General features: G+C 40.1%; 1 protein-coding gene across 2 annotated transcripts in view; it reads left to right on the forward strand.

Annotated features, from left to right (window-relative positions):
• The first annotated feature begins 300 nt into the window (after positions 1 to 300).
• syde2 (synapse defective 1, Rho GTPase, homolog 2 (C. elegans)) overlaps positions 301 to 15,161 on the forward strand; it is a 31,530-nt gene continuing 16,669 nt past the window's right edge. Inside the window, exons 1-2 of one of the 2 annotated variants that reach the window (XM_053483039.1) lie at positions 301 to 2,050; positions 10,370 to 10,831. In XM_053483039.1, coding sequence (XP_053339014.1) covers positions 439 to 2,050; positions 10,370 to 10,831 — 2,074 coding nt within the window. In that variant the 5' untranslated portion in view covers positions 301 to 438. The remainder of the gene's footprint in view (positions 2,051 to 10,369; positions 10,832 to 15,161) is intronic. The other variant, XM_053483040.1, reaches the window with a different exon arrangement.

Here is a 15,161-nt window from a genome sequence, read left to right on the forward strand (position 1 = left end):
TTTTATTGTCTCAAATATTTAACACATTTAATAAAAGTAGAAGGCGGCTCGGTGACGCAGTAGTTAGCACCTCCTCCAGGTTTGAAGCGTTTTGTTTATTTTGTATTTTGTTTGGATTGTGTGCCTTTATTTGTTTGATGACATATTGTGCAAATTTTTTTTTTTTTTTTATTTATTATTTTTTTCAAGGCAAAAGTCGGAGAGGTGGTGCAAATTTTGAACCGTTCCACCCAGCATACAGAGCGAGAGAGAGAGAGAGAGAGAGAGAGAGAGAGAGAGTGTGTGTGTGTGTGTGTGTGTGAGAGAAAGAGACAGAGTAGAGAGAGAGAGAGAGGAGGTGAGAGCTCAGAGGCTGAGATGGAGCCCCTGTTGGAGACTCCGTTCTCTCCGATGCGGCTCTGCTGAACCCCGGGAGGATCCGAACCGGGGAGCCGCGGGATGGCCGATCCTCTGCGGCGGACTCTGCTTGCCAAACTCCGGGGGAAGAAAGGCAAGAAGGGCTCGGTGGACTGGAGCGGTGAAGAAGCGGGTAGAGAGAAAGTTTGGCGCGCCGGGGACGCGCGCAGTCGGCGGGACCCGGATGACGCGCTGAGAGGTAAGCAGGGCTGTGCGCGCGGGGGGTGCGAGCCGCGTGGGGGGTGCGATCAGAGCGGCGGCCCGGGGGGGCAGGACGCACTGAGGCTTACAGGAGTCTCCGGGCCGAAGCAGGCGGTTCCGCGGAGACACACCGAGGGAGACTCCATAGGGTTCGGAGACTGTAACGCGTCTCCCTTTGATCCTGCCATGGATACTGTTACAAACCGAGGACCTGCTTTTAACCCCAACATGATCAAAGAGAAACACAGACCAGAACCTGGAGGGCCCAAGATGGACCATTCGGACCCCACCAGCCTTCTCCGGTACCTCCATGTTCATGAGCACGACTTGATCCGGACTATTGAGAGTTCTTTGGAGTTTTGTGAAGATTTCAGCATGCCTCCTCTGCAGAGCCCGACCTTCTTCCCCACGGAGCTGGAGATAGTAGATGCTGACCTGGCTCCACGCCTGGTGTGCGCATCAGAGAGCATGAATCACAACAATTCCACAGACAGCGAGGATGATGATTATTATGATAATGAAATCCTACCTTTTTACGAGTCCGGCTCCCAGAGCAAAGAGTCGAACAGCAGCGAAGGTCCGTGCAGAACCTCGCCGCGTCCTTTGCACCAGATCGTTGACTCGAGCGCTCAGGAAACGGACAGACTCAGGAGCCAACTCAAAGAAGCGTATTACCTTCTGATAAACGCCATGGATGGCATAGCTTTTGACGGGCAGGCCCAGCCGAATGGCTACGTTGAGCAAAGCAGCAGCTCAAGCCAGTCTCGTGATAGCCTGAGTGTGAGTTCTGATTCTTCCACGAGGCTCTCCGGGTCCTCTGGAGAACATGGCGGCCACCACTGGACCCTTCCGAGTACTGGAGAAAGCAGTGGTGCTAAACTTAGGAGTTTTCAGAGGAGCAAAAGTTTGCAGAACCTTCTCCTAACCCAAGCGAGGCCTCCTAATCTGCAGCGGTCCATAAGTGATGGTGGTGTCCAGTATCATGTACAGGAAAACCAAAGTGGGCCATGCTCTGAAAACTGTCCAGTTGATACACCTTCGTTGGTAAACGGTGAACCCCTGGATTTGGAGACTGCACCTACAGAAACCATGGTTTCCAAACAAGCAGAAGAAGAGAACAGTGGCTGCGTTAGTCAGCCTGAGTCTTGTGATGGAGTTCCTCCTGAAACATCTGACCCAGCACATGTACAGGAGATGAATCTCAGCAGGCATATCGGAACGAGTGCAGGAAAACCTCCTGGCGTGACCGTTAACAAGATGCAGGAGTGGATGCACAAGGGCCGGTTGCTTTCATCAGAAATGAGGCAGAGGATTGCAGGATCCTCTTCACATGGAACGGCCCAGGAGCGCCACGGAAATGAGGGCCAAGCCAGGACCAAAACCTTCAGCCAGGGCAGCGGCATAAATGGTGAAAAAACAGGAATCGTAAACCCTCCAAGTGGGCATCAGCCAGGTACGAATATCAGTGGGAAATGAAGAAACTTCTCTTTCATTCTATCTCCTTCTGCCTATGTTTCACTGCCTATGTTCCTGTCTCTCGGGAATAACCTCGTACCTCCTCATCCCACTTAATCATCACAGACTGCTGCTCTAGATTCCGTGTAAACGGTGATGGGTCCATGATTTCTCCATTCCTCTTCCTATCTAACAAATGGTTCATGTAACAAAGGGGTTTAGCTAGTTGCACGCTGGTGGAGGGCTCACACTGCACTGGTGCACCACATTAACACCACATAACTAACACTCTGGTGATGGGTTCGTTGTTTTCACCAAATCAATCACAATGTTGCAAAAATCTTGTTCTTCTCCATGATTGCTAAGTTCATCTTTGAACCATAACTCACTTTTTTTGTAGGAAAACATTTACACTTTTTTTTTCATTTACACATTGTTTTTGTGTAAGGAAACTGAATTCTTCCTTTGATCTCAGCATCTTCTACACTAAGCAGACTTATTTGTCTGACTTTAATAGATAATCATAATGACCGTGTGTGTGTGTGTGCACTGATTCCATGTGCTGCAAGTGAAAAACACCAGGCAAACAGGGACTGTTTTTTTTTTTTTGGAGGACGAGTTTGATAAGATTTGTAGTATTTGATTCAGTGTCCTGAGGAAGTGTTATTGCTCTGTACCCTGAACATAAATTCTTGCAGTGTGTGAGCTAATCATTACGCTTATTAAGGATTTTAGATGCTAGCTAGTTCAGTAGGCTATATAACCTTACAGTGCTATATTTACTGGAATTTCCTATTGCAATTGTAGCATTGTTTTTTGTTGTCAGAAAGTGTACCTGCAAAGTGTAATACTTTAAAACAGTGAAGCTTACTTTTTATACGTTTGGTCCTGATAACGTTACGTCTGTGCTAGTTTTAAGCAAGGTTTAAGCAGCCGTGACCTTGTTTTGTTTGGAGAACTTTCTAGACCTTACGTAGCGTTTCCGTATTTTGGTCTTTGCTAGTTTCTTTCATCTGACCAAATAATAATTAATTCAGAATTCCTGAAAATATCTGTATTGATTGATAAGAACCATCATTGATCCTTATTTGTCCTTGTTCATAGAGCTGTAAGTCCTTAGAGATGTGTGTGTGTGTATGTGTTTGTGTGTGTATCACTGGATTACACACTGCCGTTATTATCCTGCTGCTCTGGCTTCTGAGGGAAAATCCAGTGGCTCATACTTTGCTATAATTGTATTGGTGTGTAGGATGAGTGGAAATTTGTGTTCTGGAGTAGACACAAAATGGCAAAGTCTTTCAGAATGCTTTGCGTGTGTGTGTGTGTGTGTGTGTTTGAAAAAAGAGAGAGAGTTAAAGTATGTCAACAGAACTGTTTGTTTTTGACAAGACAACTGTTGAGCTTTTAACATATGCATACTCACAGATGTTGATACTCTTGAGTGTGTGTGTGTGTGTGTGTGTGTGTGTTTGGGGGGGGGTGGATGAAGACTGCTGAAGGAGCTTGACATCGGATACAGTGCGCCTAATGATCTCCCACCATGCACTTCAGCCAGTACCAGAAGCCCCCTGCTGCTTCCTCATTCATGACCACTTGCTGATCTCGGATCAGTTTCCACAACCTCCAGGCCTCCCAAATCATTCAGTGCTCGTAAACAACCCGATCTGGGGTCAGTTGTCTGAGCTGTATGATGCTTCCTTTCAGATGCATTCCTGCGCTATGGAAACGTGACACTCTGGGAGGGAATATTTGGCATACTCGCCGTGCGGCTCGTTTGTGTTTGGTTACTTAACACTGCGGATAAAAAGGCAGCGATTACGCATTAGTTCGGGTCGACCGGGGATTATTCGTTCCGGATAGCCTCGTGTTACCTAAAGAAGAATGATGGCATTGATTCGTGCTGTGTACGACTCGCTGTAATACACGGCTCGCTCTGGGATAAGGGTATCCGCTCGATAGTGTATCGTGTCTTGGTTTCTCTATGTATGGTCTAAATGTCTTTAATATCAAAATATGGATCATGTTACAAAGGGACAGAGATTCCTTTTGGAACGGGGTAGAACTTTTGCCCCAGCCTGTCTTTATTTCCTCTCTTGAACTTAGTAAGATCCAAAGCTTGTCATGTTACAGAGAAACAGCAAGGGCTAAACTTCTCGGTCCAGACAACTTAAAGTGTTAAGGGTTGATACTGGAGACTCCCTCCATAAACCTAAATCAAAAATCTCTTTACAAACGGCTTCTGCAGTTTTAGTTATCATCGTGATTTTATTTGTGGAGCTGGAGGTGACATATTTACATGAATGTGTGAGCTATCCGTGGCTAGCAAATTGTATTGCATTGATCACTCATGAGATTGCTAGTCTTACTTAATTCAGAGCAATGACGATGTCACTCGATCACTTACTTGTGAATTGTCATGGATTTTTACACATTTACCTAACTGAGTCCAAGTGTGTATAGTAAACATGTCTGTACTGTTTAACACCATAAACTGATAACGTTTATCTCTGTAACTCCAGCTCACCTGTTAAATTGACTTATTTTTAAGTTTTGTGCGTAATTATTCAGGACACAGCTATAGGCATGTAAAGATTTATACACTCAGTTTCTCTTTCAACAAATCTCCCTTTGTTTGGCTACTTAATTTACTGTTTGTTGTCTCTGTAGTAGGGATGGCGGGAAAAGTTTGCTTTAGTTATGTATCGTGTGGCAATTCACTAACCGACCACACTGACACCAAGATCAAACTTTTTACAATCATTTTTAAATTTATATGTTTGTATTTGAGGTGGTAAAAAGTTGCATCATGATTCACCGAGTTTTTGGCGCTGAGAGTACGTTTCCATCTTTCTGCGCGAAAAATTTAACGTTTAATTTTTTGCCGGTCCTCGCAAAAGCCTGCGGTCCTTACAGAACTTCGCGGAACGTCGGCGGGCAATTGAGGCGCCTCACGATGCCTAACTGTGCATCTCACCGTAAGTCAAACCACATAGGTGAGATAGGGGTATTAGAACTGTAACAAAATGTAAAACGATATTGAAGTGGGATATTTATAAAATTGTTGTACTTTCAGAATAGTAATACAGTTTGAGTATTACTATGGTATTATGGGTATTGTGTTAATATCGTATTGGGTGGCCCCTGGTGATTCCGGTTTATTAATGGGCACCTATTTTGCAAAAACAAAAGTTTTTTTTATTTTTTAGATTTATTATTAAATAGTGATTTTTAGACGTGCGGGTAGATCTCCAGTGTACATGTACAAACACAAAACCTGTGTTACATTCCTGTGAGCTAATTAGCATGCGATAAATCTTTGGATTTTGGCTCACAACACCACACCAGGACGATATTTTCAGGAGCTGATAAACCCTAAGGAGATTAGTGTTGCCTTTCAACTTTAGCCTGCAGCTAACACCGTGATGTAATCATGACACAAAAATTGATCACCTTCTGACCAATCAGAATCCAGAATTCAGCACCACTGTGGTTTAATATGGGTCTAATATAATTTCAGCAACTATAGTAATAATATAATAAAAACTTCCTAGTTTTACTGTCTAAAAATGGTGTGTGTGTGTGTGTGTGTGTGTGTGTGTGTGTGTGAGCATGTGTATGGTGTGACTAACATGATGCTCATTGACACTTGTGAATGAGCTGAACCTTGTGCTTCCTGATTTCTCCTTCTGATCTGAGAACAGCCACAATTATTCGTACATTAATCCTACACTGAGTAGAATCCGAGTGAGATTAGCTAAAATAGAATGTGGTGTAGTGTTTTTACCCTCAGGGTGAGTTTTCATTAAATGTGTGTGTGTGTGTTTAAAGTGTTTTTAAGTTTTACAGTTTCCCCTGACGCATGGCCAGTTAAACTGAACATAGACCCGTGCGTGTGTGTGTGTGTGTGTGTGTGTGTGTGTGTGTGTGTGTGTGTGTGTGTGTTTGTCTCCGGTTTTGAATTCCCTGCGTGTGTGTGCATGCTCCTTGAGTTATGAAAAACCCTTCAAAAGAAACAAGACTGCAGCATCCAGAGCAAAACAGGCCTCAGTATAGCAACCGCAACCAAAGCTCTCTATCTCTATCTATTACACACACACACACACACACACACACACACACACACACACACACACACAAACCTCAGTGTGTGGTTGATTTGATAAAAACAAGTTGGTAGACACCACACACACACACACACACACACACACACACACCAGTTAATTTGCTCCCTCTTCACCACACACACACACACACACACACACTCTCAATTTGTTTTGGAATGTTCTGTTTGGTCAGATCTTCACATTTTGCTTACATGTTTTCAAATAATATACACTACCGCTTAGTAGTTTGGGATCACTTGCAAATTTCTTCTTTAGTTAGGTCTTTTATTAGTTTTTGTTAAATTATTTATTTTTTATATTCTACAACACTGTGTATTTTAAAACTATGAAATAACACATATGTAATTACATAACCATGTATCAACAACAGTCAGTTGTTATTTTAAGTGTAAAACCCATCAAGCTTCATGATGAAACTGTCTCTCATGAAGACCTTCCCAGGAAAGCAAGACCAAAACTGATCTCTGCTGCAGAGGAGAAGTTCATTTAGAGTCACCAGCCTCAGAAATCACCAATTAAGATTAGAGCTGTTATTAGGGATTACTTTACGGATAATGAGCAGCAGACACAACTCAACATTAACTGTTCAAAGGAGATTATTGCACATTTTTGATGCCTTCAGGATTGTTTTACAGTGTAGAAAGAAATAAAATTCAGGAACGAGCATGTGCAAGTAATAAAGTAATCCAAAAAAAAAAAACATCGTTCTAAGTGTTATCTACTAAACCTCGTAATAACGTAGACCTGCTAGTTAAGTAACTAATTTACTAACATAATTTGCTAGGTTGAGTCAAGTTCTATTCATATATAATACGATCTGCTAAACCAATGTATCTACTGTACGTCCTGCATGTGCAACTTGTAGTATAGAATTTTTAAGCATGTTATGTTAGTTTCACACTGAAAAAAAAACACATATACTAAAAACAAGCTAGTTTTCTAGGCTAACATAACTCCATGATAAAATTATTGTGTTATCATTTTTTCTAATAGCATAAAAAGTTGTAGCTGGTAGCTTAGCATAACTAGGCTTGTGAAGGAGAAGAAGTTGGTGTTGGGTCGTCATGGAGACATTTCAGATTAGCATATTATGCATATGTCTGGATTTGTTTTTATGACAATGGTGTGGAGAAATTTTTTAGCCATTTAATTTGTGTCTTGGGTAAACAAATAGTGAGTGTGTGTGTGTGTGTGTGTGTGTGTGTGTGTGTGTGCGCGCACGTGTTTAAGAACAGTGGAAACAATAATTCCTTTACATTTAGCATTTCAATCTGAAGAGCAGCACTTGTGCTAATCCCACACTAAAGCTCTGTGGTCACGTCCATGTGTGCTTGTGTGTGTGTGCTTGTGTGTGTGTGTGAGCACACACATTTCGGACTCGGGCTGTTAGTAAGGGTGTGAAGGAATGAATAGACGCTGTCTCTTCATAAAAAGTGTTTTTACAGTATCAGGGCCATAACAGCTGCTAGCATGTTAATATAAATGCTAACATGGTCTTACGGTCAGCCCTACTAAAATATCAAAAGCCAAACAAATCAAATAACACAAATGGTTATTATATTTACAAGCTGCGAATAAAGGAATGCTAATACCAATGCAGGTTATGTTTTGCTTTGCTAATTTGAAGCTCACATTTGTGCAGAAAAACAACAACAAAAAAGAAAATAACTTCCAAAACATTTAATTTAAAATTATTTAAAATTATTTAAGATCTCATTTCGACTGCAAAGTTAAAGTCACCAAGAGTCACTGAGGTAAGAGTTGAAGTCATTGAGGAAAAGATTACAATGTCTCAGGTAAAAATTATAGATACTGAGGTAAGAGTTAAAGTTATTGAGGAAAAGATTACAATTTCTCAGGTAAAAATTATAGATACTGAGGTAAAAGTTATTAAGGAAAAGATTACAATTTTACAGGTAAAAATTATAGATACTGAGGTAAAAGTTAAAGTTTTTGAGGAAAAGATTACAATTTCACAGGTAAAAATTATAGATTATGAGGTAAAAGTTAAAGTTACTGAGGAAAAGATTACAATTTCTTAGGGTAAAAATTATAGATACTGAGGTAAAAGTTAAAGTTACTGAGGAAAAGATTGGAATTTCTCAGGTAAAAATTATAGATACTGAGGTAAAAGTTAAAGTTACTGAGGAAAAGATTACAATTTCTCAGGTTAAAAATTATAGATACTGAGGTAAAAGTTAAAGTTAATGAGGAAAAGATTACAATTTCACAGGTAAAAATTATAGATACTGAGGTAAAAGTTAAAGTTACTGAGGAAAAGATTACAATTTCACAGGTAAAAATTATAGATACTGAGGTAAAAGTTAAAGTTACTGAGGAAAAGATTACAATTTCTCAGGTAAAAATTATAGATACTGAGGTAAAAGTTAAAGTTATTAAGGAAAAGTTTACAATTTCTCAGGTAAAAATTATAGATACTAAAGTAAAAGTTAAAGTTAAATGATAAAGTAAATGGTAAAGTCACTGAGGTAAAGGGGCAAGTTGCTGAGGTTAATGTTACTAAGGTAAAGGTTGAAATTACTGGGGACAAAGGTCATTAGGTAAAACAAAGTTCCTGAAGTAAAAGCCTGACATCCTTGACAAAGAGTTAAATTACTGAGGTAAAGCTTGAAATAGTTAGCTAATGTTAGGAAGAGTTGAGAGATATTGTTAAGCTAATGTGTATGAGAATATCCGGGCAGGATCAGTTCCCTGGTAACTTAACATTTTCTGCGGAACTTGTTTTTGTATATATATATATATATATATATATATATATATATATATATATTTTTTTTAGATATGTATGCTGCTTTTGTAATGTTACATGTGCCCCCTTAGCATATCTGTCAAATCCGCTACTGAGTGTTTTGTGAAGCCCACAGTGATGGTTCTACCTTATCAACTTTCTATCTAATAAACTTAACTTGAGTTGATAAAATAATGAAACCGCCCTTGAAATGTCTGCCAGTGACACGGTAACATCAACAAGTACCTGTTTGGAACGTGGTCTCGTGTCACGAGCTGGTCACGTCATACGTGTTTTACGTGGTGTTTTTTCACCAGTGACACGGATAATGTGTGTTACAGTGATGCAGTCTTCAATCTTCAAACCGCCGTAATGATATATCTCGCTCCGCTTCCCTCACATTTTTTCTTTTTCATAAGTGAAAATATTTTGTCGAGAGTGTAATTAAGAGGTTGCGTGAGACCATGTTTCCTGCAGAAATAAAGAACGTGTCATTAACACGCGCACACCAAAGAGAGAAAGAGAAGAGAGAAAGAGCGTGCGGAGGAATGTATATCAAAACAGTCTTTACTGTAGTCTGTTCTGCGTGTCGCAGCAAGACTCAGATTGGCCGCCGCTTACGAGTGAAATCCACAAAGCTTGTGTCTCGTAACCTTTTTTTAGGGATCGTAAATCTCTGGTGCTTTTGAAAAAACGCACGCTCTCTTTCACTCTCACTGTGAATGTAATACACTCCACTTTCTCCATCGGAAAATACAAAAGCGCAGACTCATAACGGTGTCTATCACAGTGTGCCCCGGGCGACGGGCGTGTTTATTTTGCCCGAGTTTGTTTGTTTAGGCAGAGAGGCTCTAGTTTTTCATTCATGACTTTACTCAGTGTGTGTGTAAACACATTGGTTTGGTGGTATTTATGCGTGTGTGTGTGTATATATGCAGAAAGTTGTGTTTATATGCATGTTTGAGTTGTCAAAGTGTCTCTGTTATGAATGTTTTGACCCTAACGAAAACGTGCTTTTATATTTATCTATAATATATATAATCATTTGAAATCCTGAATTAAAAAGTAATTTTTTTCTGACTGCTGAGGTTATGATCATCGAGGCAATAATTAAAGTCACTGATTTAAAGGCTTAAGTTAATAAAAATTATAGATACTGATGAAACGGTTAAAGTTAGAGCTGTAATGGTTGAATGTCCTGAGGTGTAGGGTAATGTTACCAAGGTATAACGTAAAGTAAGCAAGGTAAAAGGTTGACAAAGGTTAAAGTTACTGAGGTAAAGCATACAGCTAGTGAGGTAAAAGGACATTATTGACATTTGACATAGCAGGTAACGGGTAGTGGTGGAGACGGTGGTGATGACGTTGGTAATAGTGTTGATAGCATTGAGGATGATGGTGTTAATGCTTATAATTCACACTATCTCTCTCTTTCTCTTTCTAGTCCCTGTTATAATCACTCGAGACTCCTGCACTCGTCCTGTTCCTCTAAACTCCATCACGGTCTCCAAGAAGCGTAACTGGCTGAATCAGACCTTGACGCGGCCCTCACCACCCTCTGACGAGGATGACCACAACCACCCTCCACAAGCACGAACTCAGACTCAACCACACACTCACACACCCGATGTGCCCACCGCCGACCCTGCTGAGGAGAACGATGCGGACGATGAGGGTGAGATCTGGTACAACCCGATTCCTGAGGACGAGGAGGTCGAGCTCCATCATGGCGAGCGTGGAGCAAGAGTGCGGAGAGGGACGAGTGGTGGGGAAGGGGGCAAATCCTCTGCTACCTCCAAGGATTTGGGGAACATGAATGCCAGTCATTCCAGCGAGCAGAAACATGTGTACAGACAGATGTGCAAATCACAGGAGGAGAAACTCACTGTACGGCCAACAGCTACAGGTACAGGTTTCTCTCCATTAGTCTTTCTTTTCTTTCTCCTCTTTTAGACCACTTGCTAATTTCTTTCTGCTTAATTTTGAGAACGTAAATTGTTGACAGTCATTCAAAATAATCAGGTGCTAAAGGCCTACCTTCCCAGACTTGAGTAGCCATTTATAATAAAAATTGTGCATTAGATACCCACTTACTCTTTTATAGGAATTTTTTTTTAAAAACAAACTGAAAGCAGCTCTCTTTTCTTCTAGCTACCTTCCTTGATAACATTCTTAGGACCCATGGTGCTGTGTCTTTACTAAATCTTACACAAAATGCAAAAAAAATGCCGTATGCCATACATAAGACCACAATTGAAATCAAATTTAGATATAAAGGAGATGCATGTAACACAAATGAGACATATCATTTTATTAAAGATATAAAAAATCCTCAATTAACAGCATACAGTGTAATAAATTTACAATTCACACAATATAACAGACAACAGCAAAATTTGGCAAATCAAGACACTAATTTATACAAAATGTCCAACAAGTTTGTCCAAAGTCTGCAACTTCTGGAGTTGCTTAGTATCTAATGGAAATATATATATATATATATATATATATATATATATATATATATATATATATATAATTTAATATTTACCTAAACACCATTCAGCTACTCCATTCGTAACTTTCTGAAGTTTGAGAGGTGGGCTTGAGCTCATGCCCTGCTGCTTACCTGACTGATGATGTGGTGATGGAGACCCTGAAACAGTCTCCTACATTCTTAGTCTCCTGAGGTGGCATGCTTTTGAAGAGAACCCAGGTAATGAGCCATATTTAAGACACATTTAAGAAGATTGAGAAAACAGCTAAAATCTTATTCAAGTCTCAAAAGACAGCTCATTTCTGCAAATCTGAGTCGCACACAAGACAAATATGAGCTATCTCTGAGATTGAAAGGCAATGAGCCACATTTGAGACACCTTTGAGAAAATGCAAAAAACACCTAAATCTCATTCAAGTTTTAAAGACGGCTCATTTCTTTCTAGACGCATTGGCTTTCCACTGACGCAAACAAGTTTTGAATGGCTCCCATACAAATTGGTGTATGATGTATTAATACTCAGCATTATCATAGCATAGCACTGTTCTGTTAGTTACTAATGTTACTAACTAGTAAGTATTACGCTGCTAAGCTACGTAACTAGCTTAGGATTAGCCAGATCAGTTCTTAAGATGCTACTTCAGAATAGATGTGTTTCCTGTATTATGTCTATTATTGGAACATTACTTCCTGTTATCTCCTGATATTTCGTAACAGATATAATTTAACACTATTGGTTCTGCCTAGTCATAGGCGCAGTAACTAGTATAAAACAAGCTCGTTTTAGTGCTAAGACATTAGCAGAGACCTAATATTCAGGTTGTGTATGTTTACAAAGATAACAGCCAAGCACCAAAGCTAACGGAATGCTAGGATTAACCTTTTCGTTTTGTCTGTTTAGCCTGCAGCCTTTAATGTGGTGGCGTTAGCTAAGCACCTTTGCTAACAACTCACTTAAAGCTGTAATTATGACACAGCAAGACTCGACTTCAGCAACGACAGGCTGACTTTGAAGCATATAAATTTATTTTTTATTCTCCCGTTCTGACTTTCAGCTTGATGTTATCTGGTTTTGTAGTATAATTAGGTAGTAAAATAGTTAGCCTAATGTTAGAAACCTTGCCTCCGATCCTACCGAGCTACGCGAAGTTAGATAAGTGACATTAAAATTGAGATCACAATTAAGATTGAATTAAGATTACCAGGTGTTTAGTTCTTTTGATGTTGAAGTTGAACAAGTGCTTTATAGAAAGGCTAGTTGTGGTGTCATAAGTTTATGTTTGTGACTCATCAATTCTGGCTAATAAAGCTACGAGTATCTGGGGACTCTCATGGTCTCATGTACACACACATACATGCGTACGCACACACTCACACAAACACACAATGTGTTCCCAGTAAGTAGCCATCTCAGTTTAATTAACAGCAGACAGATAAAAACCTCCCTCTCTCTGTCTGTCTCTCTCTTTCTGTCTTTCTCTCGTTACTCGAGATTACCTATAATCCCTTGGAGAGTAATCTGAGCTGACATGCCGTGACATAGCAGTGTGACATGAGAAGACTCAGGACAATGACTGAGATGCTCCCTTGACCTCTGTCCTATAGAACCACCATTACTGTGTGCATGTGTAATGTGTGTGTGTGTGTATGCGTGAATGTGTGTGTGTTGAACACTGTAACAGGACACTGTTCTTATGCCACTCCTGCTGAATGATTGAAGGGAAGAGGAGATCCTATACACACACTCCACACTCCAGCCTGGCGTTTACTGCTCGCCCCAACGTCCGTGAAATCAGACCTTAGTTTTACGCCGATTACATCAGAGAGAGCCAGGAACTGCTTAAGAACTATCATAAACCTTTAATGTCAGAGCCAGGTCTCTCTCTCTCTTTCTCTCTCTCCAAAAATTTGCTTTATTGGCATGACAGATATTTACATTTATATTGCCAAAGCTTAGAAAAAAGTCACAAGAAAATAGATTGATTAATAACAGGAGTAGATTGAAAAAAAAAGGAAAAAAATAAGAACATTATAATATTAAAAAGTAATAATGAATAAATGTATATAAAAGATTACAGACGTTTTGTTCTGCACTTAAAGATAAAGTGACACTAGTGAACATTAGTTAGAAAAAAGGTTAGCATGGTTATTATTCTTTTTAATTGATTAATATTAATAATAATAATATCTTGTGTGTGTGTGTGTGTGTGAAACTTTTAAGACCGCTTCAGTTACTTCAATGAAAAGGATTTCCAAAGCCTCCTGTAGGAAGCAGTTATGTTTTTACTACAGGAACCCTTTTAGTTCCTGCTACAAAGTTGGAACTCTTCTAATTTGCCCAAGCATTTATTAAATTACCACCTTTACAGCAGGAACTAAGACGTTTCCATGAAGAAAAAAAATGGGGGGCCATGTAAATTGTCCCAACTAGGCAATATGTGCACACTTTTAAGAACTTTGCAGTATAACACAATTTATTATTTAAATCATTTATGTGAAGTTACATTAAGTGTAACTTCAAAAGTTCCCAGGAATCTTCTGAAAACTATCCTGAAATCCACTTCGGGAACCTTTTTAGGATTTGCAACATTTTAGTTTCTGCTGAAAATGATCTCAGGAACCTTTGGACCCACAAAAGCACCTGTTGTACATCCTGCAACCTTTTTTAGTTTCCTGATGGAACGAAATATATTAGTAGAGAGTATTATATATATTAATGAAAACAAGGTTCAAAGCAAATGCTATACACTACTCATTTGTGTTTAGTCCGTGTGTGTGTGTGTGTGTGTGTGTGTGTGTGTAAAACACTCCACCGTGCTGACTTATATCCTGTAGTGGAAAAAGGAAGTGTTGCTTACAGTACATCAATCACACTGCTAATTACAGCCTGTCCAGGACCATTCATTGGACCTCCCCCCCCCCCCCCCCCCCCCCCCCCACACACACACACACTTTAAACCCCCCAAACAAAGCCCTACTAATTTAAGCACCTCAGCATTCACACAAATGGTGTGTTTCCACTACCGGAAGCTTTTCGGGAATTCTGAAACTTAAGGGGCAGGTTTTCACCTTTAGGAACTTGAATCCACAGTTCAGAGCTTTACAGTTTCTCAACGACTTCCTGTTCATTGTTCTCACCGCATTTCAGGAACAGCAAGTAGCAAGTTTCCTTTTTCCTTTATTTGCCGGGCGGCTTGAGGCGGGTCATTAAAAACAATTAAATAAAAAATCCATGTATGTTGAATGCAATTCCCTACGGCCTATATTAAATATTTAGGAATATCTATTTCCATATTTTATTAATTTCTTTGATAAGGTTACGTCACGTGACAAGTCACGAAAGTGGCAAGCAGCTACCGCTGCCAGTCACAACAAAAACAAAGAAATAAAAGTAAAGATGGAAGACGAGGTGCGGGAGAAATTGAGGTCGGGAATTTACATCATTAAAATAAAAAAAAGGTCAGGCTGCTAAATCTAATGTTTGGGACCGGTTCTAGGCTAGTATGTCTATTTAATGGTCGCGGGGCGGGCTGGGGCGGGCCAAATAATTTCATAAAAGCGGAAACCGCGGGTTGGAAAAATACCAGACCCGCGCATCACTAGTGTGTATGTGTGAGAGATGGAGCTAAAAATGTCCATGATTAAGAAGGAATGGTGGAACGTGCGCATGCTCGCACGCACACAGACACACACACACTGTCTAACAGAATATCGGAGCAGATGTCCTAAGACACAGCCA

Source organism: Clarias gariepinus, chromosome 22 (assembly GCF_024256425.1).
Source record: "Clarias gariepinus isolate MV-2021 ecotype Netherlands chromosome 22, CGAR_prim_01v2, whole genome shotgun sequence".
NCBI classification, from domain to species: Eukaryota; Metazoa; Chordata; class Actinopteri; order Siluriformes; family Clariidae; genus Clarias; species Clarias gariepinus.